The 27,186-nt window shown below is 58.1% G+C and overlaps 1 protein-coding gene across 1 annotated transcript in view; it reads left to right on the forward strand.

Annotated features, from left to right (window-relative positions):
- Positions 1-27,186, forward strand: part of MACF1 (microtubule actin crosslinking factor 1) — a 136,096-nt gene that overhangs the window by 75,276 nt on the left and 33,634 nt on the right. The window contains exons 44-52 of the mRNA XM_032202130.1: positions 339-505; positions 1,502-1,658; positions 2,438-2,555; positions 4,211-4,273; positions 5,072-5,313; positions 5,766-5,895; positions 6,685-6,884; positions 7,572-8,067; positions 8,585-10,056. Of these exons, the coding sequence (XP_032058021.1) occupies positions 339-505; positions 1,502-1,658; positions 2,438-2,555; positions 4,211-4,273; positions 5,072-5,313; positions 5,766-5,895; positions 6,685-6,884; positions 7,572-8,067; positions 8,585-10,056 (3,045 nt within the window). The remainder of the gene's footprint in view (positions 1-338; positions 506-1,501; positions 1,659-2,437; positions 2,556-4,210; positions 4,274-5,071; positions 5,314-5,765; positions 5,896-6,684; positions 6,885-7,571; positions 8,068-8,584; positions 10,057-27,186) is intronic.

The raw sequence follows: 27,186 nt of genomic DNA on the forward strand, positions 1-27,186 counted from the left end.
GCAATGCTCTAAGCTGGCATAAAACCGGATGCTTGTGCTGTGAGCGGGTTTGGCTCGGCCTGGTCTGGTTTGGGTTTCCCCATCACACTCACTGTGTGGCCTCAGACCAGCACCAGGGAAGGTGGGACCTGCTCCTGCAGCTGGCTGAGGAATTTGCTGAGCCAGAGCCTCAGAAACCAGCAGGCCTGAGCCCTGCCCACCCGCCTGGCACTGGTGCAATTCATGGCACTGCCCGCAGAGGGTCTCCAGCTCACCAAGGCACAGAGCTGTCCCCTTCGTCCCCCCTGCCCAGGTCTGCTGGTGGGGGCACGGTTGGCATCACCCTTTGCTCTTGGCAGGAGCTGAATCTGGAGCTGAGGCAGCACCAGGAGGACCTGGCGGCCCTGGAGCACCTGGCTGCAGAGCTGGGCTCCTGCGGCTTCGCGCCCGGTGCCTCCCTGCAGCAGGAGAAGCTGCAGAGCCTGAAGAAAGAGTTCCTGCAGCTGCAGAAGGTGGCAGAGGAGAGGTGAGTCCTAGTGCCCCGTCTGCCCCCTGGGAGGCTTTGCAGGCAGAGCAAGCCCCCGTGAGATCTCCTTTCCGCAGGGGGGCACGAGCGAACTCTTCCTGCCTCCCTCCTCCCACACCAGGAGACGTAACGCAGCTCGCTCCAGCTGACGCTTTAAAAAAAGCCTGGCTGGGGGCGTTGTGAAAAATTCCTGGTGCCGCAGGAGCTGGCGTTCGTGCGTCTCGGAGCGTGTGGGCTGCCACCGCTCGGTGCTGCGGCCGGGAGCATCTCACCCCGGGGGGAGCGGGTGCTGCTGGAGGGTCGGGGCTGGCCCCGGGCTCTGCGGGAGGTGATGCAGCAGGGCTGTGTCTTCAGAGCCCCTCACCGTGGGGATAAGGAGAAGCTTTTAGCAGCATCCTAAACTTGAGTCAGAGTGAGCAGGGTTGGAGCAACAGCTCGCCTGTGTCCCCAGGGAGGGCACACCTCGCAGGCTGCATCTCCGAACTCCCTGGTGAATGCAAGGGAGGCGATGGGAAGAGGCAGAGGAATTTCCTGATAATCCCCAGCAACTCAGCACCACGCAGCGTGCTGCCTCTGGCCGGCTGCGTGCAGGCTGCCCGCAGCTGTGGTCAGTGGGGGAGCCACGCGGAGGGGCTGCCTTGTTTTCCCCCCAGGGGCTGAACAGAGGAGAGCCGATGGCAGTGCCTGGGGCGGTGGGAAGGAGCCCTGCCTTCCCCGAAGCCCTGCTCCCCAAAAAGCCCCGTGCAGAGGGGGGTGCAGGCTGGCAGGGGAGCTCCACGTGAGCCAGCAGTGCCGGGGCAGCTGCCACCAGCCGAGAGGGGCAGGCTGCAGCTTGCACCCCGTTTTGGCTGGCACTGCGTGCGCTTGTTCCTAAGCAACATCGGATGATAATAATAAAAAGACGGGCTCCTGGAGACTCAACTGTGCTACATTCACGCGGTGGTAATTGCAAGGCAAAGCACGAGCTCTGACTCTCTGAAACCTTTTCACTCGCAGAGAAAGGGATGCATCGTCCTGCCAGGAGCAACTGGACGAATTCCGAAAGCTGGTTGGAGCCGTGAGGAAGTGGCTGAAGGAGAGCGAGGGCAAAGTGCCGCCCGCAGAGACCTCGCTGGGCACCCAGGAGCTGCACAAATGCAGGCAGCAGGTCCAGGTGGGCAGAGGGAGCTGGAAACAGATTGGGAAAGTTGGCAGCTGGTGCGAAAACCCTGGAACATGGAATAAATTCCAGGAAACAGTATTCTGGGAGGTTTTTCATGCTCTCAGTAATCCTGGGCTTCCCTGCACTCACTGCTGGGCTGCAGCCCCCTCTGTGTGGGCATTTCATGGTCCCTGGTGTGCAGGCAAGGGAACAGAGTGAAGGTCCTCCCGCGCACAGCCTCATTTCCCTTCCCTCCTTCCCACCTGCTTTGTCGGGGATTTGCGAGTTTTTGCTGAGTGCTTCTCCCTGCGAGACATCAAAGGCAGCCTCCTCCGCTCATCTCCGGCGATGCCTGAAATGAGGACAATTCAAGGGCTGGGCTGGGAGGCCCGGCAGCATCCTTGTGAGCCACCGTGGCCTCAGGGCTCCGAGCTGCAGGTTCACACAGGGGCTCTGCAGAAAGCCGTGGGACTGCACTCACACACGGCTGGGTAGCACGGGGTGGGAGGGAGCCCCCAGGAACAGCACGCGGGAGAACAAGGTGTGACAGACACACTGCTCAGGGGACAGCTCGTTACTCTTTGATTTCCACTGGCAAAAATACACACCGAGACACCCACTCCATGCACACAGTCTGCAATGTGCTGGCGTGCCCCAGCGATACGCAGGCGGTTTGCTGGGGGCTGTTCTGTCAGTGCTGTCCCGGTGCCACCAGCTCACAGCGGAGGGGACCGGGCTCCCCGTTTCCATCGGGGACAGCACGGGTGAGCGCAGCCTTTGCCTCCCAACAGGATCTCCTGGAGGAGTGGACGGGGAAGGGGCCGCAGGTGGAGGAGATCGGCCGCAAGGGGACCCTCCTGGAGAACCTGATCGTGGAGATCACGGCCCCTGACAGCCAGGGCAAGGCGGGTGAGTGGCAGCCCTGCTCGCCAGCCATTGCAGGGAGCTGGCACCGTGCCTGCTTCCTCTGCTCGCTCTCACTGCTCCACAAGCATCATTTCAAAGCCCACATCAAGCAAAAAATGGGGCTACCTCCCCTGTAACAAACCTTAGAGGACCAGAGGTGATCCAAGTATCATGGGGCTCAAGAGCGGTGGTCAGGTTGTTGCATTTATGCATCGGCCGTGTGCTCTGGGCCCACCAGTGCCAGGTAAGGCAGTGTGGCTTCCTTTGCTGTAGTGTAACGAGCACTGAAGGAGCCTGTGCTTGCCACGGGCCCAGCTCATGGCCATGCCTTGATGCTCGGCCAAAGCAGAGGAGGTTCGGGTCCTGCAGGGCAGTGTGCTTCAGCCTCCTGGGGCCTGAGATGTTTTAATCAAACTCCAGAATGCGGGTTTCATATCTGCATGAAATTGAAGACTGATATTCAGACATGATTTACTAGTCTCCTTTTTGGCTTTACGTCTATGAAGCAATGAGATTATGTCTGGTTTGTTTGGAACCCAACTAAAAGATGTCTTCCAACTCATGAGAACAAGTCTCTGGACTCCCCTCACTGATGGGCCTTTATGGGAATTTAGTCTATGTTTGTTTGTTGGGGTTAACTTGATTTGCAGTTCAGTGGGAAGCCTCCAAGAAAACTAGGGAGAAAGGCTGCAGGCGGGTGTGTGAAGGATGCAGGAGCTGGCAGCAGTGTGAGCTGAACCCCAGCTCCTCTTTCAGTGACGTTATCCAGTATCTTGTGTCCTAGTGCTCACTGAAGGTTCTAGCATTTGGGGTAGCTGACCTGATGTCTGTGCCAAACCTGTTCACAATATGTGCGTGCTGCCAACCTGAAATTTTCCTGGGAGTTTTAATTTGGAGCTTGCTCATTCCCTGCTCTTGAGGCTTGTTGGATGATATCACCAGCGCAGGGGGCTGCCACGCAGGTTACCGTTCCCCTCTACAAACCCAGGGTAACATTTGGAAGCTGCAGTCCCTTACATCCATGAAAGCGTTAAAATGTGTGGTTAGAAAGAGAGAAGCTTACTCGATGACGTTTCTGCAGAATCCCCTTTTGACTGTGACAGTAACTGATGTCTGCGGTGTGTCCCACAGAGGGTCACTGATGCATCGTGCGTGGTGCCTCTTTGCAGAGAGAGCATGTCTGTGCACCAAGGCAGCTATAAATAGATTCATTCCATAAGAAAAGGAGAACATGGGGGAGTTAATTTCTTTAGGGGAGTTAATCTCTTTAAATGAAGGCAGTATAAAGCCTCAGTGGTCTCACTCGGTAATTCACAAAGTCATGGTGAGGGCAGCAGCTTTTCTGGGGCGTCCGGAGAGACGTGGGGGGACAGCCGTGGCCCCGGTGCTGCGGGCTGTGCAGGAACCTCATCCCACGGACTTGATGAGCACAAGGCAGTGGCCCCCCAGCGCCGTCCGTGTGCTTGGTGCCGCCGTGCTCTGTCGGGGGGGGCTGTGTTGTCCCACGCTGTGTTCGCAGGCTCGCGCGCCGGGCTGCATCCTCCTCGCGCGGCGCTCCCGGGCGGTGGAGGCAGCCCTGCCTGGTGTTCATCGCTTGCTGTCCGCATTCCTAACACGTCTGTCTTGTCCCTCTGTCTGTCCCCGTCCCCTCTGCTCAGGTTCTGTGCTGCCCGCTCTGGGAGGGCCGGTAGGCAGCGTGAACGGATACCACACTTGCAAAGGTGAGAGCGCTGTGCCGGCACGCGCGTGCTGGGGCCGTGTCCTGTCCGTTGTGTCTGTGCCTGCTGGCAGCGCTGTGCATTTCCATCCGTGAGACAGAAGTCACAATGTGACACCATCAGCATCCCGTAGCAAGGGAAATGAGCCTGCAAATGGGCTTCCTAATTCCGAGCAGCGCTGCGCCACGGGACGGGCAGGTGGCTGTGACCGGGGACAGCGGTCAGGCTGAAGGACGGAGCCGGGAGGGCAGCAGGCGGCTCTGGGCAGTGACAAACCCCTGGCACCCCGTCAGGTGGTGTTATGGGCTGATAAACGGGCGATCGTTTTAAGGCCTGCAATTAAATTTATTGGTTCTAAGGGATTATAATGCCATCCAACCCTTCAGTTTGAAGAGCAATTTTAATTACTGACCGTTATCTGCTGTTAGTTCACCGGTTCAACGAGATAATAGCTGCATAAAAATGGCTTTATACCTTGGTGTCACGTTACTTACCGCTGAATTGGCAGTGACATTGCAGGAGTGGGGCTCAGCTTGCATCAGCCTCTCAAACATGAAGGCGATTGCTTTGTTTGCAAACTGTCAGCACACGAATGTTGTGCAAGGGGATGAGCCCCTCGGCGTGCCGGGCACTGATAGCCTGACATTGCCAGCGCTCCGCAGGCAGCAGGACGGCCGCATGGCTGCTTGCTGCTGGTGCTTGGCTGTGGCTGCCCGGGGCTAGATTAGCTCCTGAGAGTCCAGGTGAAGTGCAGTAAGGTGGGCAGCGTTCCTCATCCCAGGCTGCTGTTTTTGGCAACAGATCTGACTGAGATCCAGTGCGATGTGTCGGATGTCACCCAGCAGTACGAGGGCCTTGGCGTGGTGCTGCGGGAACGCCAGCAGCAGCTCTCAGCCATGCTGGAGAAGATGCAAGAGGTGCAGGAGGAGGCGAGTGCCATGCTCAAGTGGCTGGAGTCAAAGGAGCGCACGCTGTCAGAGCTGGAAGCCTCCTCCTCGCCCACCAAGACGGAGACGATGAGAGCCCAGGCCGAGCACAACAAGGTAACTCCTCTTCCAGAGCACAACTGGGATCGGGCATCTTCTCCCCAGGCTTCCTGGAGATGTGCTTAATTGCAGCAAGGTTAGACGTGTGAGCAGCACAGATCTGCCCTGGGCTGCAGAGGGGCTTTCCCAAGAAGGGAACGCGGGTGGGTCCGTGGAGCAGGAGCCGGCACGCTGAGCTCAACCCTCTTGGTTTCAGACCTGTTGCTCTCAGGCATTTGGCTCAGAGGAGAGGCACTTATCTGTAGCCCTTGCTGCAGGGCCACCCCAGCTTCTCTGGGAAGCAATCTCCCTCTGTTCTGCTCTTGCAGCCAAGCTAGCTCATGATCCTGCTAATGAAGAGCAAAGAACAGAAACTGTTCAACTCCAGCTTGTAGCTCCTGCTTCATTCCTCCTCGGTGATGTTATTCTTTTGCACTGTCTCTAAAGAAGTTCAAATGATTGTATTCCAGGCATTTCTGGCTGAATTGGAACAGAAATCAGAAAAGATCCAGAAGGTAAAGGAGGCACTTTCTGGCTTGCTGGAGAAATATCCAGATTCTCCGGAAGCACCAAACTGGAAGAAGATGCAGGAAGACCTGAGTAAGTGCCTGAAGCACTCTAGTGAGGCTTCTGTCTTGAAACATTACGTTAGAAGTGATTCAGGACTGCAGGACGATTCCAAAGTCACAGCAGAACAGAGTCACTTCTAATTAAAATTCAGTAAATAGCGAACTTATCTCCAAGCTGTCTGGTGTACAAGGTGTTCCAGAGATGAGCACTGTCATGATTAATGAAATCTCTATGATGGATGTATATTTTAAAGACTTGCCTCCTTAAATTACCTCTAAAGAAAAAAAAAAAAAAAAAAGATTAGCAGCACGAGTTGATTACTTTGATTAAAAGCTTCACTGCTTGATATAAAATTCTAGTCATTAGCAAGGATATCCTAGGTAATGCAATGTTGACTAAACAAGACTGTGTATTTAAAAAGAAGCCCAGAGATTCTCTTCTTTGAAATAGCAGGAACGCATTTACGGAGTTCTCCGTCCAGGAGATCTGAATGTGCTGTTTGAGGACTGATACACATGAGAGTATCCTCATTTATCGGAGCTGGTTTCTGAGCCAGAGCTGTGAGATGGCTCACCCAAGGTCAGACAAGCTCGTGGCAGTAGTGACTAGATTGCAGAAATCCTGCTTGCGAGGTTTTTTTCTATGAGCTTCAAGACCACGTAGCCATTAGAAATGGGTAACGGCTTATTAGATGGAGAGTGAATAGAGCCACGCTAGAAATGCTGAGGAGGTTTCCCGTGTCGGGTGAACCACGGGGAGGCTGAAAAACCTTCTCGGTGGAGGGGAGCACGATGAGCACCAACACAGCCGCTGCTTCAGATTGCAGGTGGGAGCGAGCCAGCCAGGCAACGGCCGAGCGGCAGCAGAAGCTGGAGGAGTCTGCGAACCAACTGGCCAGCTTCCAGGCTGCCGAGGCGCAGCTGCGGCCCTGGCTGATGGAGAAGGAGCTCATGATGAGCGTGCTGGGACCCCTCTCCATTGACCCGAACATGCTGAATGCACAGAAGCAGCAGGTCCAGGTGAGCTGGGGGCTGTGCGCACGTCCCCACGGTGAGTTAGGGACAAGGAAGGAGGGTGTCGCTTCCACTGGGTGAGGTGGGAGATCTCAGGGCTCCTCTTCCAAGTCCACCAAACCCCACTGACTGCAGACTGCTGTGAATAACGTGAGATGGGTGCAGTGCTTGAACTCAGTTCCCTGCACTGGATTGACTCATCGGTGAATCACTTGGCCCCTCCTGGGGAGCAAAATTGCTTTAAACAAGACCTGTGCTGATGCTCTGCAGGACTTGCTAATGCTGCCCCTCCACCTGGGGCACTGCCTGGCAGCCAGTTCCCTGCCTACTGCTTCCAAATACTAACATGTCCGTAACCGGCCTCAGCATAAAGTAAAATGCCCCAGTTAACATAATTACATTTCCTTCTCATCTAACCAGTTTACGTTACATTACACAGCAGTAGGACAAATAAGAGAGAGAGCAGAATGCTCTGTCACTGGAGTCTCAGACCCCTCCCAGCTTTTTAAGTTACAAGGTCACAATAAATCACTGTATCCCTTGCCCAACTGCTGTCCCACCCCAGGAACATGTCAATTTGCTCCTAGTGATTCTGTGGGCTGGATAAAACCCTTGGAGGTCTGGTTTGTTTTGACTGTGTGTACTCAGAGCTGTCAGTTTTACGCAAACATTTTCATGTTATTTCTGTTCCAGTTTATGCTGAAGGAATTTGAAGCTCGCAGACAACAGCATGAGCAGCTCAACCAGGCAGCTCAGAGCATCCTAACTGGCCCTGGAGATGTTTCTCCATCCACTAACCAGGTGCGGGAAGAGCTCCAAGGGGTTAATCAGAAATGGTCCGAGCTAACAGAACGCCTCAACTCCCGCTCCAGCCAAATTGATCAAGCCATAGTGAAGAGTACCCAGTACCAGGAGCTCCTGCAGGGCCTCTCCGAGAAGGTGAAGGCAGTTGGGCAGCGCCTGAGCAGCCAGTCTGCCGTCAGCACGCAGCCCGATGCCGTGAAACAGCAGCTGGAGGAAACCAGTGAGATCCGCTCGGACCTGGAGCAGCTGGAAGAGGAGATCACAGAGGCTCAGACCCTCTGTGATGACCTGTCTGTTCTGATCGGGGAGCAGTATCTGAAAGATGAGCTTAGGAAACGTCTGGAGACCGTGGCTCTTCCTCTCAAAGGGCTGGAAGACCTGGCAGGTGAGACAGCATGGAGAAGTTGGTTACAAGGTGTTGAACTTTGCCCCTTGGTTTTTGCCACAGGGTTCACCCATCACTGGGTTTTTAGGAATAATAAGGGAAGTACTATTTATCATTTTTAGGGGGGTGCTTTGTGGGTGTTTAAAGTGGCACTAAGCAGAGGAGACTTCTCTGGACATAGTAGCCAGGCAGGCTTTGTTCTAAAAAAAGGTCTCTAACTTCAGAATGGGGAGTAGAGGAGATGCAGTGGCTGCCTTCTAATCTTGGGATTCCCCTTCTGGTTTCTAAGAGGTTGTGTTTAGAAGTTGCTCGGGAGAACTGAGATTACTGCATTATCATTACCTAATACTTCCAAAGAAATACATGAACTGGTGAGCAAAAATGATGGTGATGCAATGGAAATCTCCTTCCTGATAATCAAAACACAGTTGGTGCATCTGAGATGATTTTAAATAATTGCACTTTGCTTATTTGATTCCAGCTTAATTGTTGCATTCTAATCTTATTTCCATTCCAGCCGACCGGATGAACCGACTGCAGACTGCGCTTGCAAGTTCCCAGCAGTTCCAGCATATGTTTGATGAACTCAGGACCTGGCTAGATGACAAACTGTGCCAGCAAGCTCAGAGCCAACCTATTTCTGCTAAACTTGAGAGGCTACAGAGCCAAATTCAGGAACAAGAGGAGTTCCAGAAGAGTCTCAACCAACACAGCGGGTCCTATGAGATGATCGTAGCTGAGGGAGAATCTTTGCTGCTTTCTGTCCAGCCTGGGGAGGAGAAGACCACTCTCCAAAACCAGTTGGTCAGCCTCAAAACACACTGGGAAGAGCTCAGCAAACAGGCTGCTGACAGACACTCTAAGCTCAAGGACTGCTTGCAGAAAGCTCAGAAGTACCAGCGGCACACAGAGGACCTCCTACCTTGGGTGGAGGACTGCAAGGCAAAGATGTCAGAGCTGGAAGTGACTCTGGATCCGGTGCAGCTGGAGGCAACTCTCCTGAGATCAAAGGCCATGCTGAGCGACGTGGAGAAGCGCCGCTCCTTGCTGGAGATGCTGAACAGCGCTGCTGACATCCTGATTGATGCTTCTCAGACCGATGAGGATGACATTCGGGATGAGAAGGCTGGGATCAATCAGAAGATGGATGCCATCACAGAAGAGCTGCAAGCCAAGACGGGCTCCCTTGATGAAATGTCCCAAAGGCTCAAGGAGTTCCAAGAGAGCTTCAAGAACATCGAGAAGAAGCTGGAAGGGGCAAAGCACCAGCTGGAGATCTTTGATGCACTCGGGCCACAAGCCTGCAGCAACAAGAACTTGGAGAAGCTCAGGGCCCAGCAGGAGGTGCTGCATGCCCTGGAACCACAAGTGGATTATCTGAAAAACTTCACTCAAGGTCTAGTAGAAGATGCCCCGGATGGGTCTGACTGTTCTCAGCTATTAAACCAAGCTGAGGTGGCTCAGGAGGACTTTAAAGCTGTGAAGCAGAAAGTAAATGACTGCTGCGTGCTCATGGAAAACAAACTTGAAGGGATCGGCCAGTTTAGTAGTCGGGTCAGGGAGATGTTCTCTCAACTGGCAGATCTCGATGATGAGCTAGACAGCATGGGCCCCATTGGGAGAGACTCTGACAGCCTTCAGTCCCAAGCAGAGGACGTTCGTACGTTCCTGGGCAAGCTCCACAGGCTGAAGTCTGACATTGAGGCTTCTGAAAGCGAATGCAAGAAAATGCTCGAGGATGAAGGGAGCCCTGATTTATTAGGACTGAAACGTGAATTGGAGACGCTGAACAAACAGTGCAGCAAACTGACTGAGAGAGGCAAGAACCGTCAGGAGCAGGTAGAAACGACCCTGTCGCGTGTCGAGGACTTTTACAGCAGGCTGAAGGAGCTGACCCACATGACAACGGCAGCAGAGGAGAACGAGGCCTTGCAGTGGGTGGTGGGAACAGAGGTTGAAACCATCAACCAGCAGTTGGCAGACTTCAAGGTAAGTCTTTATGCTAAAGCATTTCTTAAATGGCATTCGGTGTTAGAAGCTCTCTCTAGTGTTGTGGTCTTTTTTTGTAGGACCTCTGTTCTTCAAGCTGTTGTGACTGTTGTTCATTGCTAGGTCGGCATTTTGGGTGCAGTAGATTACTGTTGCTCTGGGGAATATAAAATCAACTGCTGGACTTGATAGTCTGCAGTGAAAGGAAGAGACAAGGCTTTGTGGGTAGCAGAAATTTTTTTTTCCCTGTTCTTGTGGTGTGTAATGTTGATATGCCAGCACCCCCTGGGCTTTTGGAGGTGGTTGGTATTTACGTTTTGTGGGAGGGAGGAATGTTTTTGAGTCTGTTTGAGCTGTTGGTGTTGTCTGAGAGCCTCGTCCAGATCAGCTCATCCTATAGGCCTTTCTACCAGACCCACCCTTCCCACTTGTTGTTCAGCTCTGTGGGACACATGTATGTCCATCTGGAGGTCCTTGGGTGCAAATAAAGCCAGAGATGAGCTGTGGGAGAAGGGGGACACATGGGGAAAGAAACCAAGCAGAGATGATTTTTGTTGTGGGCTTTTCATGTTTCCAGCACAGATCTGTTCAGGACCATCAAGGTTTGCAGGAAATGTTGAGAAAAGAGTTGATTGTGTTTGATTTTTTTAAATACAGCGCTGTGTTATTGGGTCATGCTGTTACACTACATTAATTACATTAATACTGCTTAGGAACTCTCTCGCTGTGAAACTTGTATTACCGATGTGCTCGGGAGCTGATGATTGGGCTGATTTACATCTGGCTGCCCGTTTCCTGGTGATCGTGGCGGGCGGGAGGGGGAGGCATTTTTACAGCCATTTACTTTTCATCTCATGGCTAATTGATCCCGTTCCATCACTTGGCAGCTCTGTGAACCCCTCACCAGGACGGGGTAGTTCCGCTTTGAAGGCTGCCCAAAAAAAAAAAAAAGCCATCCAAAAAAGCTCGGCAGCGTTGCTAACAGGGCGAACTCCAGCTTACGTGGTTGTGTTGCGGTTATCTCTTGTGCTGGGCGGCCTTCTGCATTAAACTTGCATTGCTTAGGAAGGACTTAATTTCCGTGTTGAACACCCTACAGCTGCTTTGCAGCAAATATATCCGAAAAGGATTTCCTGGTCTGTGTAACTGGCGCAGTGTCCGTGCAGTACACAAGGCCTAGCGGGGCCGGTGCCACACGTGTGAGGGCCGGGAGGGGACCTGCAGCCCGCGGCGGGGTCTTGGTTCGTGGAAAGCTTTGTGGGAAAAGTGGAAGTGGTGGCAGTGAGCATAGGGTTGTGCTGTGTAATGCCTGAGGACGATGTGGGGGAGAGGCAATGGTGGATGGTGCTGGTACGTGGCAGCGTTCCTCCCGTGCATGGTTTGTCCAGAGAGCAGGCACTGTTATGTGAGGCACAAGCGTTGCAGAGCAGATATTGGTAAAGCCTCATCTTAGGGCTCTGCCTGTGGGCAGATGTGATGGAAGGGGTTCAGGCAGCACTGGCCAGGGTCCCTGCTTCTGCCCCACTGCCCTGGGGGGGCTCTGGTTCCTCAGCACCTGAGCCCCGCTGCTGTGGGCGACGCAGGCCTGGCTCCCCCCGGACAGGAGCAAGAAGCCCCAGGGGCTCGCTCTGCCTGCCCAGGGGGTGTGAGCGAGCAGATAGCATGTCTTAAGGCATCAATTTTAATGAACATCTGTGTAAATGAGATGCAAATTAGGCGTGGCCCCAGGGCTCCCGGCACACTGCCAAGGCAGCCCTTACAAAGGTGGGCACTTCTGGGCTCATTGTGTCCACATTTAATCAAAGGAGAGGTATTGAAGGCTGGCTGAGGCCAAGGCAGATGACTTCTGAAGCAGCTTATACTCGACACTTCCCACGTATTTTTCTTTTCCTGCCTGCAAACACTCCATGAGCTGCCCCACAGGGGAAGAGCCTTCCCTGGGCCCCAATAACTTGGTCGAGGATTGTTGCTGGGGCTGGTAGAGGGCTGGGAGAACCCCGGCTGGAAGAGTCCTGAAGGTGGCATCTTGTTCACCACCTCATTTTATGCTGAGATAAGTGCAGCTGAGAGGCATCTCTGAGGGTTGGAGGCTGTGCTTATGTGGACATCCTGACGGGTATTGCTTCACCCCATGAGATGCTTCAGCTCCATCATAGGGCACGGTGCTGCTGGAGCTCGCGGGCATAGGAGCAGACGGTGCAGGGGCACGGGCCGTGGTTTCACTTCAGAGAAGAGCAGGCTGGCTTGGCATCGCTTGCGAGAGCAGTAAACACACGCAAGCTCTCTGAGGAGCCCTTTTTTGTATAAACGGGTACTAAAAACAGGAAAGTCCTTTCCGTGCCATCTCCACGAGCGTCACACAGCGCGTTGTGCTCTTTGGCACGAGGCAGCCACCAGCGAGAGCTGCTGCTGGGAGCACGCGGGCTGGGGCGCTTCTTCCCCCTCCGCCCTCTCTGCTGTCGGCTTGGTTTTCTCAAAGCTCACAGTAATATTAAATTTTAATGACTGAAATCAAATGAGCCACAGTCGAAATGTTACTAAACATAACAGCTACGTTGATTCAGTTTAGCAAACAGCAGAGTTCCCCAGGGGAATTACTCCCTGGGTGCGGAGGAGCGACGCGGGGTCACGCGGAGACGGGGTTTTCTCCGAAGCCTGCCCTCACGCAGCGGCAACCTCTGACCCAGAAGAGCCAGAATTTCAGTCCTTTTTCCCAAAGATTGGGAAGCCAAAGTTGTGCTGAGGAGAAAGGAGAGTTGCAGTTTGCTCTTTTGCCATGGCGGTGCCAGGAAGCCCCAGGCATGGGCTTGTCCCACCTGCCCAAAGCGCATCTGTCAGCCTGGGCCTTGGCAAGGCGATGGAATTGCATTCTCCGGTGGGTTTGGGAGGACATCTGCCTGGTTTTGTTTACTTGCTGCTTACATTTTACACACTGGATTTTGAACTCGTCTTTCAAAGCCTGTCTGGTACTTAGCACTGACGATTTTGAATAGTGAGCTGGGATCCTGTTTGGATTCACCGCGTTGGTTCTGGACAAGCTCTCATTTTTCTGATTCACCAATAGAGCACAGTAATGCACAGCTGTGCAATGCTCCCTGGGTCAGAGGTGCGAGCGTTTTTTTGGCTCACTACAGCATAGAACAAGGCTTGGGAGTGAAAAGCAGCCTTTGCCCCTCCTGCAGGAGCGTGCCAGAGCGGCTCTGTACTTCTGGGGAAGGCTTTCCTCCCCATGCTGGGGATGAGTGCAGAAGCTGGGCAGAGTGCCTTCGCTCCCCCTTGGCCTTGCAGTCCAGAAATGATTTCTGCATGCGTCTGAGGAACTTTACCCCAGCTGAAACCCAGGAAAAAAGCATCAGACCTGTCGCCACAGCCAAACGGTCGCTTTCACATTTACCCCGGTGCAGATGCCGAAGGGGGAGGAGGGTGGGAGGAGGATGCCTCTGTGCCTCCGGACGCAGCTGGACCGTGGGTGACGGGGGACGAGGAAGGGAACGGCCGAGCCCCTTCCCAGCCAGCACCCCCCTCCTGCAGCTGCTCCGGGCGCGGGGGCACGGCGCAGGAATGCCGGCGAGCCGGGACCTGCCGCGGCTGGCACAGGCGGCGCTCCCGGGATCTCGCCCCAAGCCCCAGCCATGCAGGGAGCAGCGCTGAGCCGCACGAAGGCATCACCACCGCAGCCGATCCCGGCTGTACCGGGAGGGCTGGCAGGATGCCGGGGGTGGTTCTGAGCCACCAGAGCCCCCCAGGAGCGAGGGCCGAGCACCCCACAGCGTGCCGGGGCACCCCACAGCCCAGCTCCCCGCTGCTCCTCCGGCAGCCGGTCTTTTGGGGAGGTGATTTGAAGGCAGGGTTGCTCAACGTGCTGTGCTTAGGCAAGGCTGCTTCGTGCCAATAAAGCTTTTGTGCTCGAGGACGGGGGGAGGGAGGACCCTTGGACAGCACTAACTTGTGGCACTCTCCCATTTTATTTTAGAGCAGGTCAGGTCGTCCAGGGCCCACACAGCCCTCAGCCCCCGTGCCTGCAGAACCCCTTTGTCTATTTAAAAAAAAAAAAAGGCAGGGAAAGAAATCCCAGGAGTGGTGATGCAGCTAGTGAGTGAAGACCTGAGCAGCATTAGTCATCTTCCCATTCAGATGCTGCTCTTTCTAATTCTGCTCCGGGCCCTCCCCACGTCACCCTAAGCAAAAGGAGCAATGAGGAGCAGTGAGCTCATTGCAGCCCCACGTCGAGGCAGGACAGCATCTGCTTTCTTCAGAGCTTCGATTGCTTGGAAAAAGAAACTGTTGTCCCTGCAAGGGGCACCGGTGGCAGGGACAGACACGGGCAGGGGTTTGTGGCTGCCCGGCTCTGCGCTTTGTGGGTTAGTTTGCAGGCTGACTGAAACGGGTGGCTTCTCTCCCGGAGCTGATGCCATTTGCATTTGCAGAGCACGCTGCTCTGCGGGCTGGGGGAGAGCGTGGTCGTGAGCAGTGTTTTGTGCTCCTCCTGTACAAGACCAGGTGCACACACCTCCAGGCCTCGGGGACCATCGGTCAGGCTCTGTCCCCTGCTCTGTGATCTGCTCTGCCACTGCTGAGCTGCTCCCAAAGATGTGCAAAGGAAAATCGGCCGCCGTGCCAGGGCTGCGGGTCCAAGGGCTGTGGACCCAGCTGGGGCGGTGGCAGAGGGGACGATTCGCAGCCCCCGGTGGTATTTTTAACCCTTATGTGCCCCCAGAGGAATGCGCGTGGCTCCTTGCAGTCGTCCCGTCCCGAGCAGCTGGGAGGGATGGGGCTGGGAGCGGGGACAGGCTGCGCGGCGGTGTCTTCTTGTTGAACGCTTTCCAGGCCTACTTAAAGTATCTCTGCCTAGTATTTTGAGCATCAGCAACACACGCAAAAATGCCTCCTCTCTGACAGCTGGTAAGCTGCCTTAAAGGCACCATCTCCCTGCTTGGAAAAGGGGTGATAAACCTGCTGGGCGCCGGGGCGCGGTCCCCGACGGAGCTGCAGCACCTTGGTGGCACTTGGCGCTGCTCGCCCCGCGCCTCTGCCCCGCTAATCTGCAGCCCTGCAAACAAACACGGTCACAGAAGAGACACTTGAGCCCGAGTGGCTCCTGCAGCGCGCAGCCTTCTCATTCCTTGGAAAGGAATTCACCTCAAATAAGGGAAGAGCAAATTGTACCTGGAGCTTGTCCTCCCCGACGGGAGCCTCGCCGGTGCGCGCCCGTTCGTCAGGAGGCGGTGGCTGAGTTTTGACCTTGAGTTGTCACTGGGAAGGTGGCAACATGCAGGCAGCTTCAGGAGCAGATCTCGTGTGTCCATGCGAGCTGGGAACAAGAGAGGGAAGCTGAGAGCTGCTGAGACTGACCAAATTGCAGCAAGGCTTTTACAAGGCTTTTCTTTTCTTTTTTTTTTAACCATAAAACAATTATGCTGTGATCAAACGGACCCTTTCAGGAGTCAGCTCGGGTCAGTGCTCCAAAGCCACCCACTTGTGCATGCCTTGGTTCTTCTGCCAGCTCCCTGCCAGCCTGCACCAGGGGAGATGGGCAAGGGCCTGTCCTCGTCCAGAGGAGGGTTCGTTAATTGGTGGTGGTGACACTTCGCAGGGTTTCCAGGAGACACTAAAAATACCGGCTTTGCGTGAGCCCTGGAGAGCCAGGAGGGTGGAAGCAATGGTCTGTGAGGGCCAAGCAGAGGAGGGCAAGAATCCGGGCCGTGGCTGCCCCCCAACACCCGGCTGTCCCCATCCTCTGCTGGGGACAGGGACAGGGAGAGGCTGGAGCAGACGCAGACTTCGCGTGGGGAACGGCTCGGACTCGGATTAGTCACCGCAGCGCGCACAGAACAATTGCCAATTCTTCTGCCGAAGGAGTGATTTAAAATGTCTCCCATCCAGAGGATTCTCGGGATGATAACGCACTTACCTCACTTCCTACACAGCCTGCGGAGCTGTTGATTCACCGCCCTGTCCCGTGCCTCTCCCCGCTGCCCCCTGCTCAGGGGCAGCCACGGGGGGGATTTTTCAGGGAAAAAGGGGGGCCGAGGACAGAAGCGGGCGCTGCAGCGTGGGCACGGGGCTCTGCCTTCCCCTCTCGGTCCCTGCAGGGTGCCTCGGGGCACTCGGTGCTGCGCAGATGGGCGTCGTGGGAGCACCGGGCTCCGCAGCAACTGCGTGCAGAACGGCGAGTTGTAGGGCTGAGTCTGATCGCTGCTGTAACATGTGGGCTCCAGGCTCCGCTCAGGAGTTATTTATACCAATATCTATGCTGGCTGCTTTGCAGAAAAGCGCTTCAGTGAAGCTCTTGCACCCTTGCTAAAGAAACAACGAGAAATTTGGTGCTCCCTGCACCCGCACATCCACCCTGCAGAAGGTTACTCCAGGAGTTTGGTTTCCAACCCTGCCCTGAACGCTTTCCTGCGGCCATGCAGACCCCACGGAGGTGGGTTGCCTCCACCAGCCCTGCAAGGTGTCTGCAGATGCCAGAGACCTGATGGGTTGCAGGATGCAAATCGCTGCTTGAAAGGCACACTTCGCATCACGAAACCCTTCTGGCTTTGAAGAGGGGGATTGCGTGGTGGCTGAGGCCCGACATGAAATCGGTTTGAAGTCGGCTGTGAGCACAGTGGATGGAGGAGCCGCAGCGCGGCACGGTCGGATGGGATTAGCCGGGCGCGGGCGCCTGGAACATGCTGCAGGCTCCGGGCTTGCCCACGCAGCGCCGCGTACCTTGCAACGCGCAGAAACGCCAATTCCAGAGATTTGGCAAAAGAAGCGAGTTTAGGAGGAGAGCAACAGCACTGAAAGGGAGATAAAGAAATCTCAGAACTCAATGACAAATGCAGCAAAGACTAAAAGGCACAAGCTCCCCGCCTCCCCAGCAGAAATCTCAGCGAAACCTGAAGAGCTGCTTGTAAGGCCCATGCCGGGCGCATGCAGTGCAGCGCTGCGCTCTCATCGTGATGTCTGACGGGGTCTGAACCCCTCCAAGTCCCCTCAAAGCAGCTTCAGGTGGCAGCACGGGGCTCGTCCCCCTGCCAGGACCCCATGTGCCCATCCCTGGGGCTGCTCAGCAAACCCCACCGGGCCAAGCCAGGAGCTCTCTGCCCTCCACCCCTTGCCACCGGAGAGGCTCGGCGAGGACGGGCAGGGCACATGGAGCTGGCGCCTGGCAGCAGGGTGAGGATTAGAGGAGCCCCGAGGATGAGGAAGGTACTCGGTGGTATGCCAGGCTCATTAGCAACGTGTCCGTCGGCGGTTTGGAGCTGTCTCTGGGCTCTTGATCATCTCCCAGCGCAGGTCCCTCATTTCCAGCTGCTGAGACGCATTAAAAGAAAGCTAAAAATACATCGGCTTCCAAATACTGCTTCCCCGTGTAAACAGCCGCCGCGGCGGCGGGCAGGATGCGATGCAGGCGTAAACAGGAGACATCACCCGGCCACGGGAGGGTCCCCGCGCCCCGGAGACGGTGCCCATAGGAGGAAGGCTTGAAAAGTGTGGGTCTGGGGGACGAACGGGGATGTTTCCCCTTTGAGCAGGTCGCTCTGGGGGCCTCTCTAACTCGAGCAAGTCTGGAACGGTCTCTGGGGGGTTTAGCAGAGGTTCCTCACCCTCAGGCCAGCGGGTGGGCCGGGGGAGGCAGTGGCTCTGGGTGCCCATGCCCTGCTTGGTGGCACCCTTGCAGCACCCGTTGGTCACCCCTTGGCAGGGGGCAGCCTGCTGCCAGCACCGCTGTCCCCACAGGGACCAAGAGTGGCGCCAGCATCCCCAGCCTCGGACCCAAAGTTGTGCCTGGCTCAGTGAGGCTGCTCAGAGAGGATTTGTGAACTAAACCACAGCCACGTTCGGGGTCCTGGTGGCCATTCCAGTCCTTTGCCCCCAAACCACGGGTCCGGCTCTCTGTGAGACCAGCAGCTGCGCTCCCCTGAGCCCCCGGGGCTGCGAATCTGGAAGCTCTATCAGGCGTTTATTTCAGTAACAGAGATCGCTGCTGGCAGGGCTCCACATACCAGAGCCGTTCAGGCAGCAGAAAGGACAGAAATTCAAACAGGACCTCAGCGCCCTGCCCTGTCCCTCCTTCGCACCCTGGAGCCAGGCTTGTGCTCCCCGGCCCCCTTCAGCCCCGTGACTTCTGTCCCCGGTGGTGGCGCTTGGTGGCTTAATGCCGACCGGCCGGTGACTTGGGGAACCTGAACGAGCTCCAGCTCAGGTCTTCAGGCCAGGCACACGGCAGGTTTTTAATTGGCTTTAGGACTTGCTGGATATTTCCCTAATGGTTTTAGAGACGGGGGAGCAGGGGGGGAGATGTGTTAGGGGAAGACTTGGCTTGCTTTTGGCACGTGACTTTATGAGGAAATAGGAAAAGAATTTCTGGCTGTGAAGCCGGCAGCTCCACGTCGAGCTCGTTCCTAGGAGTGGAACAAAAAAGCCTCCGCGCCCCCGGCCTGGATGCCTGGGATTCCTGGCGGAGGGGCCCCGGAGCGGTAACGGTCCCGCTGCAGCCAAGGGGCAGCAGGAGCCGTGCGGCTGCGCTGCCATGGCACGGCCACCCCTGCTGCCTTGTTTCAGCTGTGACCCCTTCAAAACCTGCACCGGGGGCCGGACCCCCGAAGGATAAAGAGCTGGGCCCCGAGCTGAGCCCTGTGCATCTGTACGGGAGGGCCCAGGGACGGCATGGGATGCACGAGGAGCTCCCCCAGCTCCCAGCTCTTCTCCTCGCTCCTGTTTTATCAGGGTTACAGGAAAAGGGTTTCCAAAGGTTGTTTGCAACCAGCTCAGCTGGGTGCTTCAGGCAATGAAACGGGCGTTTTATAACCCTGGCAGCCTCCTCCTTTGCAAAACGATCGTTTCCATCTTTTTTGGGGGGGGAGAACCGGCCCTGGGAGCGTGGTGCTGGAGCAGTTGCTCGCTGCCGTTTGCCCCCCCTTTAAAGCAAGCGGCTGCTGCCCGTGGGCTGCGGGGGGCTCGGGCCCCCCCAGCCGTGCCCTGAGCTCCTGCCTCGAGTCCCCGTGGTTTTGGAGGCAGCAGGCACCTGCAGCACGCCCGAAAAATCAGGAAATCGGGCCTTTCGGCTCTTCTGGGCTCCAGCTCCTCGGCCGTACGAGGCACGGGGCTCAGCGGTGGGCGACCAGAGCGGCGGCGGCTCTTTGTGCCAGGGGGGGGGGGGGCAGCCCGGTGCACCGGGATGGGGAAGGGAAGGGAATGGAAGGGAATGAAGGGGGGGACCCGGTGCCCGGCCGCGCCGCTCCGCCCGCCCCGGGGCTCCCCGGGGGGGGGGTCCCTCCGGGACCGAGCCGCCCGCGGTGCTGGGGGGGCTCCGGGGGCGACCGGGCCCCTCCGCGGACAAAAGCGGCCGGGGCTCGGGGGGGGGGGCAGCCGCCGAGGCAGGGCGTTGCTGCTCTTTGTCGGGGGATTTGCGCTGCCGCCTCCCCCCGGAGGAGGAGCCACCCCGGCGGGGCGGGGACCGGGGGCTGCCGGCGACCGGCGGAGCGCCCCCCGGTAACCCCCCCACCCCCCACCCCCCAAAAAAATAAAATTAAATTAAATTAAATAAACCCCCACCGGGCTCAGCTCCGGGACTCGGGGAGGGGAGAAGCGGAGCGGGGGGGGGGAGGCTGCGGCTCTCGGGGAGGGGGCGGCGGCGCTGCCTCCCCCCGCCCCTTCCCTCCCCTCCCCTCCCCGCCCCGCCGCCCCCCGCCCGCCCCCCGCCGGAGTTGGCGGCGCGGCGGGAGCCCGGTGCTGGCAGCGAGCGGCGGCGGCGGCGGGGCCGCGGCGTGCGGCGGCTCGGCTCGGCTCGGCTCGGCTCCGTTCTTTTGTTCCACCGGCTGCGCGGCGAGGAGCGGAGCAGCACCGGCAGCAGCAGCAGCAGCAGCACCGGCAGAAGCAGCGGCAGCACCGGCAGCACCGGCAGCGGGGGCCCCGCCGCGCCATGCAGCCCCACGCACCGGCCCCGGGGTACCCGCGGGGGCGGCAGCGCGCCCGGCCCGGCCGCTGAAGCCGCGCACAAAAGGGCGAGAGCGAGCGGCGGGGAAGGGGAGCGCGGCCCCGGCCCCCCCCCTCCTCCCCACCCCGGCCCCGGCCCCCGCGCTGGCCCCGCCGCCCCCGGGCCGGCCCGAGCCCTCCCCGCCGCTCCCCCGCCATGGCCGGGCCGCCCGGCGGTGCGGAGCCCCCGCTGCCCGCCGCCGGCCGCCGCGAAAGTTAGTGCGGGCCGGGCCGGGACGAGGAGGAGGAGGAGGAGGAGGAAGGAGGAGGAGGAGGAGGAAGCCGCCGCCGCCGCCACCACCGGCCGCAGCTGCTCCCCGTCCCCCCCGCCGGCTCCCGGGAACTTGGGGGAATTCGTGGCGATCCGGCCCCTTTCCATTTTTGGATGCGTTTTCCAGCCGATTTTTTTTTTTCCTGGGGAGAAAAAAAAAAAGGAAAAGAGCAGCCCCGGCAGCCCCAGCAGCCCGGCCGGGGAGCAGCGCCGGGGCTCGGTGGCCCCGGGCGCGAAGGCGCGGTGGGGCGAAGGGAACAACAATGCCATCATGTTTTTGAGGCAGGAAGCCTCCGAGTTTGCCCTGAATGAAGAACTTCCTGTGTTTAAACTTGCACGAATATCCGCTGACAAGCTCAGTTCAAATGAAAACACGAGAGTCGGGGGGAGAGGCTAATTCGGACCAGCTGGACTTCCACGGGACTGGAGCTGGGCAGGGAATGCGAGGAGCCGCGCGGCGCCCGGGCTGCGATACGTGAGCGGCCCGGACCAGCAGCGCCTTTGTTGTTAAAGAAGGACACCCGGGATAAATTAACGGCCTCAAACTCCGCGGCTCCCTTCGCAAACGGTCACCGGGAATATTTGTCGAAGCTGCCGCCCTCGGATGGTTTTCGCTGACGGATGGCTTTTTGGGGGGGCCGGGGATGAGATGTGCTGTTCCGCTGCTCGCACCCCGCAATCGGGCTGCTGAGCCGCCCCAGCGCTGCGGGCAGAGCCTCCCGACCCCCTAGCACCGCTCCGTCGTCCCCGGCCGCCCGCCGTGGGCTTGGGACCTGGCCGAGATGTGATGCTCCCTGCGGTGCCGCGCGCAGGGTTGACGGGGCGGTTTCGTCATCCGTAAGGGCGAGAGCATGGGCAAACCACTGAGCAGGCCAGACTGTTTACGGCAGAACCGCACTTGCCTGGGGAAGGGCGAGGAGGAGGATGGCTACATAGAGGATTGCTACGTGCCCCAGCGGTCGATATACGACACGATGAGAATCAACGAGCAAATCGATCAGGGCTCAAAGCTCAACCAGCTTTCAAAGAGCACCCTCGGCAAGGGGGACGGCAGCACCATTTCCAGCAACGGGACCTTGGGAGCCGCCAACGTGTTCGAGTCGAGGGCGCCAGAGGCGAAGAAGCTGGACGAGCGGGTCATCTTCGACGCGCTGAAGCTCAGCAGCGACGTCTCCAAGCCGGCGCCAGCTCCACCCCGGAGGCGGCCGAACCCCGAGCGGAAGGAGAACGTGAACCGGCGGTCGTGGAAGTCGTTCATGCCGCCCAACTTCACCGAGTTCGCAGAGAGGATGGGGGCCTCGCTGAGCGAGGTGTCGGAAGCGGGCGCCTCCAACCCTTCCCTACGGGATAAGAGGGAGTCGAGCGCTATGCTGGCCGAGCGCTCCGGCCAGGCGGACCACGGCGAGCCCATGTCCGAGTCTCTCACTTTGGAGCACGTCTCCAAATCATCCGGCACGGCGGAGGCTCTGACAGCCATGCAGTTTGCAGCAGACGGCTACGGTGGTGCCGCGGATGAGCGCCAGCCCCTGCTGACCGCGGGCGATGGCCACGCTCGTGCCGGGGACCTGGCCAGGGCTTGCCGGCTCCCCAGTGCCACCTGGCCACGGGCCAGGAAGAACTTCATCAAGGGTAACCTCAGCGATGGGCGCCAGGAGACCCTGGAGGCCTCCGAGTCCGACTGCACGGTGGAAAATGTCAACCTCTCCCCGTGCCTGAGCGAGGAGCTGCTGGATGCGGGACTGAACATTCTCATCACCTCCAATCTCAGAGAGAAAACTGAGTCTGAGCTGAGATTTGAGGAGGACGAGCGCTGGGTAATGATGGAGGAGTGGGAGGAGGCGACGCTGTCAGAGAGAGGAAAGGCTGTGCTGGTGGCAGAGGAGAAGAAGAGCTGTTGCTTGGCAGATATTTCTGAAGAAAGGGAACAATTTGCTGCTCCCGGGGACAGCTCTGCCCCCAGCCCCGGGACCTCACAGTCCTGCAGCACCCCAGGGGGTGCCTGTGGCCCCCTCGCTGGCAGCACGCGCTGCACCGAGGATGTGGCGGTGCAGTGCGAGGCCGAGGACTTGGCTGTGGCTTCGGAGCGCTCGGCCAGCCCCGCTGTGCACGAGCTGTCCGACACGGACTCGGTGCAGATGTTCCTGGAGCTGGAAGAGCAGTGCCAGGATGAGGACGAGGGCGATGGGGCCGTCCCCGTCCTGGTGGACGTTCAGGTCTCCCCACTGGACTCGGGGGGAGCGGACCCAGATTCAGAAAAACTCCCCGGGGCAGCAGTGGAAGCGTGTGAACCTACTGCCCCCTTGGAAGTCAGCGCCTCGGACTCTGCCGTCGTGTCAGATTTGGATGACTTTGATGTCACCTGCAGCTCGCAGGTGCTGAGCGCGATGGAGCCGGCGACAGAGCCCTTCTCAGAAAGGGACACCTCGGCCATCACCCCCACGGACTCGGACGGAGGGGCTTCTCCCAGCCCCCTTGCCACAGCGGGGCCGGGCTCCAGCCAGCAGCACTTACCAGCGCTGGTGGAGGATGTGCCCGACCCGCTGCTGGACCCAGAGCCCACGGAAGGCTGTGGGGTGGCAGTGCTGGTGGCTGCTGGGGTGGCATCTCCCGAGATGGGCGCGTGTCCAGCCCCCAGCTTTGAGGCAGCAGGTCACCCCAGCGCTCCGGTGGGGTGGGGTGAAGATGACCTAGACTTGCTGGGACCCCCCTGTGAAGTATCGCAGCTCCCCGAGGAGACCTGTCCTGGCCGAGCGTCCCCGGCTCGGCTGTCCCCCTGTCACCCCCTGGCTCCTGACACGGTGGCAGAGGAGCCGGGGTCCCCCCTGCAGCACGACGAGGTCGGTGTTGAGGGCACGGATCCATCCGGGAGCTGTCACCTTCTGCCTGGAAGGACTGAGCTCACCACCCAGGATGTCCCCGAAATGGTTTCTGAGGATGAAACCGCAGATTTGGGACCAGAGAGTGATGGATCTGAGGGCCAAACCTGTCCGGCAGAAAGCAGGGATGCTTGTCACAGTCCTCTGCCACCTTCCCACACCGGCTCTGTATCAGAGCCGGAACCTGAGACTCCGATGCTGGTCCCAGTGCCTTCAGAGGGCCTCCTGTGGGACGCGGTTCCCCCGGGGCAGGCCCTGGCTCTGGAGGGGGCTGCCAGCACCCAGGGGACCCCCTGGGAGGTGGCGGTGGCGCACGGGGAGGCACCGGCTGCCGTGCTGCAGCCGGGAGACCTGGACTTGCTGTTCGGCTGCGGCTGGGAGGAGCGGCCGGCGGCACGGGGTCGGGCCGTGGCGTGGGGCACCCCCAGCCCAACCGCCCCCGAATGGCTTCCCAGCACTGCCCTCGATGCTGGCCTGTGGGACACCGGGGGGCTTCCTGCTCTGCCTGACCCACCGGCACCAGGGGACGAGGCTGTCCCCGAGCCCCAGGCTCTGGAGACGCCACCAGACGCTGGGGATGCCACCGTGGATGCTGAGGAACCGTGCGTTGAGTGCCCACCTCCAGGTGCCACCGCTGTGCCCGTGGTGGTGGAGGAGCTTCTGGAGGCCCCGCCGCCCTTTGCTGATGTCCCCAGTGCCCCGCTGCCACCACAAGCGGCCGACTCGGTCCTCCCTGCAGTCGGGGCTCTCGGTGGTGACCCCCCAGAGGCGGTGGTGGCCTTGCAGGATGCAGACGACTTCCCCAGCCCGCCCGTGCTGCCCAGCCCGGAGCAGCTCTCCGACGAACTGCCGGCTTTGGAGGACGACCCCAGCACCTGGGCGCCCTCCGCAGAGGTGGCAGCTCAGGATGCTGCCTCCACGCTGCCCGGGATGGAGGCCGCAGCCTCCTCCTGCCCTCCTGGCACCGTGGAGCCACCGGGGCTGGCGACTGGGCTTTGGCTGGGTCTGGGGGATGCCCGCTGCCCCCCGGCCCCCGGAGCTGCCCCGGGGCACGGCGAGGGCATGGTGCCGGTGGGCACGCCGGGACCCCCTGCCACCGCTCTGCTCGCAGAAGGGCCTCCTGCTCCACCAGATGGATTCGTTCCAGATAATGAGGTATTTGTTACTCAGGCACTCGCAGACGGTGTTTCAGGCATAAAAATCGCTTTATTTTGTGATTGAGGGGTGGGTGTGAAATCACAGCGTGCTTGATAACTCGCTGACACGATTTGCGGGGTGCAGGCTTTGGTAATTGTCTCCTCAGCTCTTCGTCTCGAGCACGGGCTTGGAAACAGCCTTCTCCCTCTCGATTATGGCTTAAAATTGGCAGAGAAAAAGTTTTGGGGGGGACCGTATGTTTTTATAAACAGGGGAGGCAAAAGACTTTAACTGCTTGATTATCTAAACTATTGTCTTAAACTTTCTTGGCTTTTTAAAGCGTATTATCCTCAGACATAAATTACAGACTTCTTCAGAAAAAAAAAAATTCTTGCCAGAGTGCAGCGGGGTGGTTCCCATCTTTGAAGCAGAAAGCGTGGTGGAAGACTGAATCCTGTGACACAAATCAAGGGGGAATAGCGGGTCCTGCGCAGTGACTGCCTTCTGTAGCCCTCTGAAGGGGGACGGTGCCGTGGGGGGCTCCGAGCCCACATGGAAGGGCAGCTGAGTTCCTTCTCTGTGCTGGGGTTTGCTTTGCCCTGCCTGGAGAGACCCCGAGGGGCGCGGGTCGGTGGTGGAGTTCCCGTAAGCGAGTGCTGATTTAACACCAGATTAGCAGAAATATCGCAGAGGAGACATCAGAAGTTAGTCAGCGCTGAAAATCCCGGTTCGGTAGCAATTACTCATCTCTTCTGCTGTGCCACCCATTTAAAAAATGCACACGGCTGAGCTGGGGAGGCTGTGTGTGGGCGCACCGGGCTGGGCACCTGGGGGCACCTTCGGAAGGGAAAGGAGACGTCGGGTTATGGCAGCGTGCATGGCCCAGGCTCCCTGCTCTGCTTTCACTGCCCCCTGCGCGGTGTCCCTGGTTGTTAACCCCTTCCAAATCCCCTGCTCGGTGCCGTGGGGGCTGTTGGCAGCTTTGGGGTGAACGCTGCCGGTCCTCACACCGAGGCGTTTCCAGCCCGGGGGGCGAGGAGCACAGGGAGCTGGGGTGCAGTCGCTGCAGAGATGGGAGAAGCAGAAAGCAGAGGGATGCTGTGGGAAGCGTTCGCAAAGCGAGGAGGAGGAGGAGGAGGAGGAGGAGGAGGTGTAGCGGAGCAGCTGCGCTTCTGCTCGCCAAGATGTCTGTCCAGCCGCTTCGCTCAGCGCGAGCCTCCTCGCGATTTTCCGCGCCGCGAAGGGTGCACGTTAAATATTTGCTTCATAGCTGAGTCACGCTGAGGTTAATGAACTAAATCGCTGGAATCTTTCATGAGTGAAGGAAAACAAGCATGTTCCACATACTTGCTCTTCGGGCCGTTAGCGTATGTGATTATCTTCTTAATGGTCCTTGTGCAACCTCAGCGCTCCTGGGCTGTACTTATTCACGTGTTGCAGGTCTCTGTCACCTGATGCCAGGGCTTTCTGCTGCCCTCCCCCCCTCCCTGCCTGCTTCTGCAGTCCTGGGGTTTGTTTTCGCAGTCGGTGCTGGTGTGGAGGGCTCGGACCACGCTCAGCCGGGGCTCGCGCTGTGCTGTAGTCGAACGTTTGCATGCCAGACTTATCAGCCTGGTCCTGTCGGGGGTTTGGCTGCTCTCACAGCCAGCTCCATATATAAACAGTAACAGGAGAAGTAGCTGGGGAATTGGTGATTTCATGTCACCATTTACTTCGTATAACCGTAGCATAATTCTCCCTGAGCAAACAGCTCTGGACAATGTCTTCCAGCACACCCTTCAGTCCATGCCCTGCGGTGATACCTCCCTGCTCTCGAGCTGCTGTGCTCCGACAGGAGGAAGTATCCTTCTCTTTGAAAATGGGGAGAGAAAACCAAGGCAGCCCCTCTTTTTCAGGCAGATTTGGGTTTTGGTGCTTTGGCTTTTTTGCCTGCTCTGTATTCCTTCAGAGCTAAAGCGATTACCTGGTACGGAGAACCGTGCTGCCCGCAATCCACTGCTGTGCTGGGAGGGGGGGGGGGTTGCATTTTAGGCTCTGTATCCGAGGGCATTTTTAGATGCCGTCAACGTCCATATATTCTTGGGCACGAAAGGAGGAGGCACGCTTGAGAAAGCAGGCACGCGGCTATCTGACTTCAGTTCCCAACGCTTTCCAAAAGAGAAAATGTTGCAACGGGGCCGAGCGCTCTAATCCTTCCCAGTGTGCGCCGCAGGGTGACCTGTGCTCTGTATGAGCTCGTAGTCCAAGGGCCCAGAATAAACAGAGAGCGACTCCGCTCCCTTTTTTGGGGATTGTGCTGCAGGCTGTGGGGACGCAGAAGGCTGCTCGGGACGGGGCCCGGCGGTGCCGGTGTGCCGGAGGGGGCGCGTGCTGCGAGCGCTGCCTGCTCGGCGGCTGCTTGCAGCAGATCTGGAGCTGTGATAAGGAGCACTTCGCTCCTCCACGGAAACAGCGTTGGCCCTGCTGCCTCTCGTTACGATGGGGAGCTTCGTTCGCTCTCCTCCTCCTTCCCCATCAAATCTTTTTGTTTTTCAAAGCTTTTCCCCGCAGGATTCCCAGGCGGGACCGTGCCAAATATGTGGTGCGGTAAATGACTAGCACATTAATTGCCTATTGCCTTTGTCTTTCGAAACACGGCTAGCTTCTCAGTGTCTGTAATTTCGTGGTTAACAAAACTTGCATGGTGTCAGGTCTCTGTTCTCAACAGCATCGCTGTGAGAATTGCTTTGTGTTTTCCCCAGAAGCATTATTTCCCAATCGGATGACTGACCATAGCCGATGCTCTGATTTATTCCCCGATTTGCATTTTCCACCTTGTTCTGGTGCTTTGAAAAAGGAGTTTTCCCATTTAAAAGCAGGGGTGGCTGTGTATGGACCCCA

This window comes from Aythya fuligula, chromosome 23 (genome assembly GCF_009819795.1).
Source record: "Aythya fuligula isolate bAytFul2 chromosome 23, bAytFul2.pri, whole genome shotgun sequence".
Taxonomy (NCBI): Eukaryota; Metazoa; Chordata; class Aves; order Anseriformes; family Anatidae; genus Aythya; species Aythya fuligula.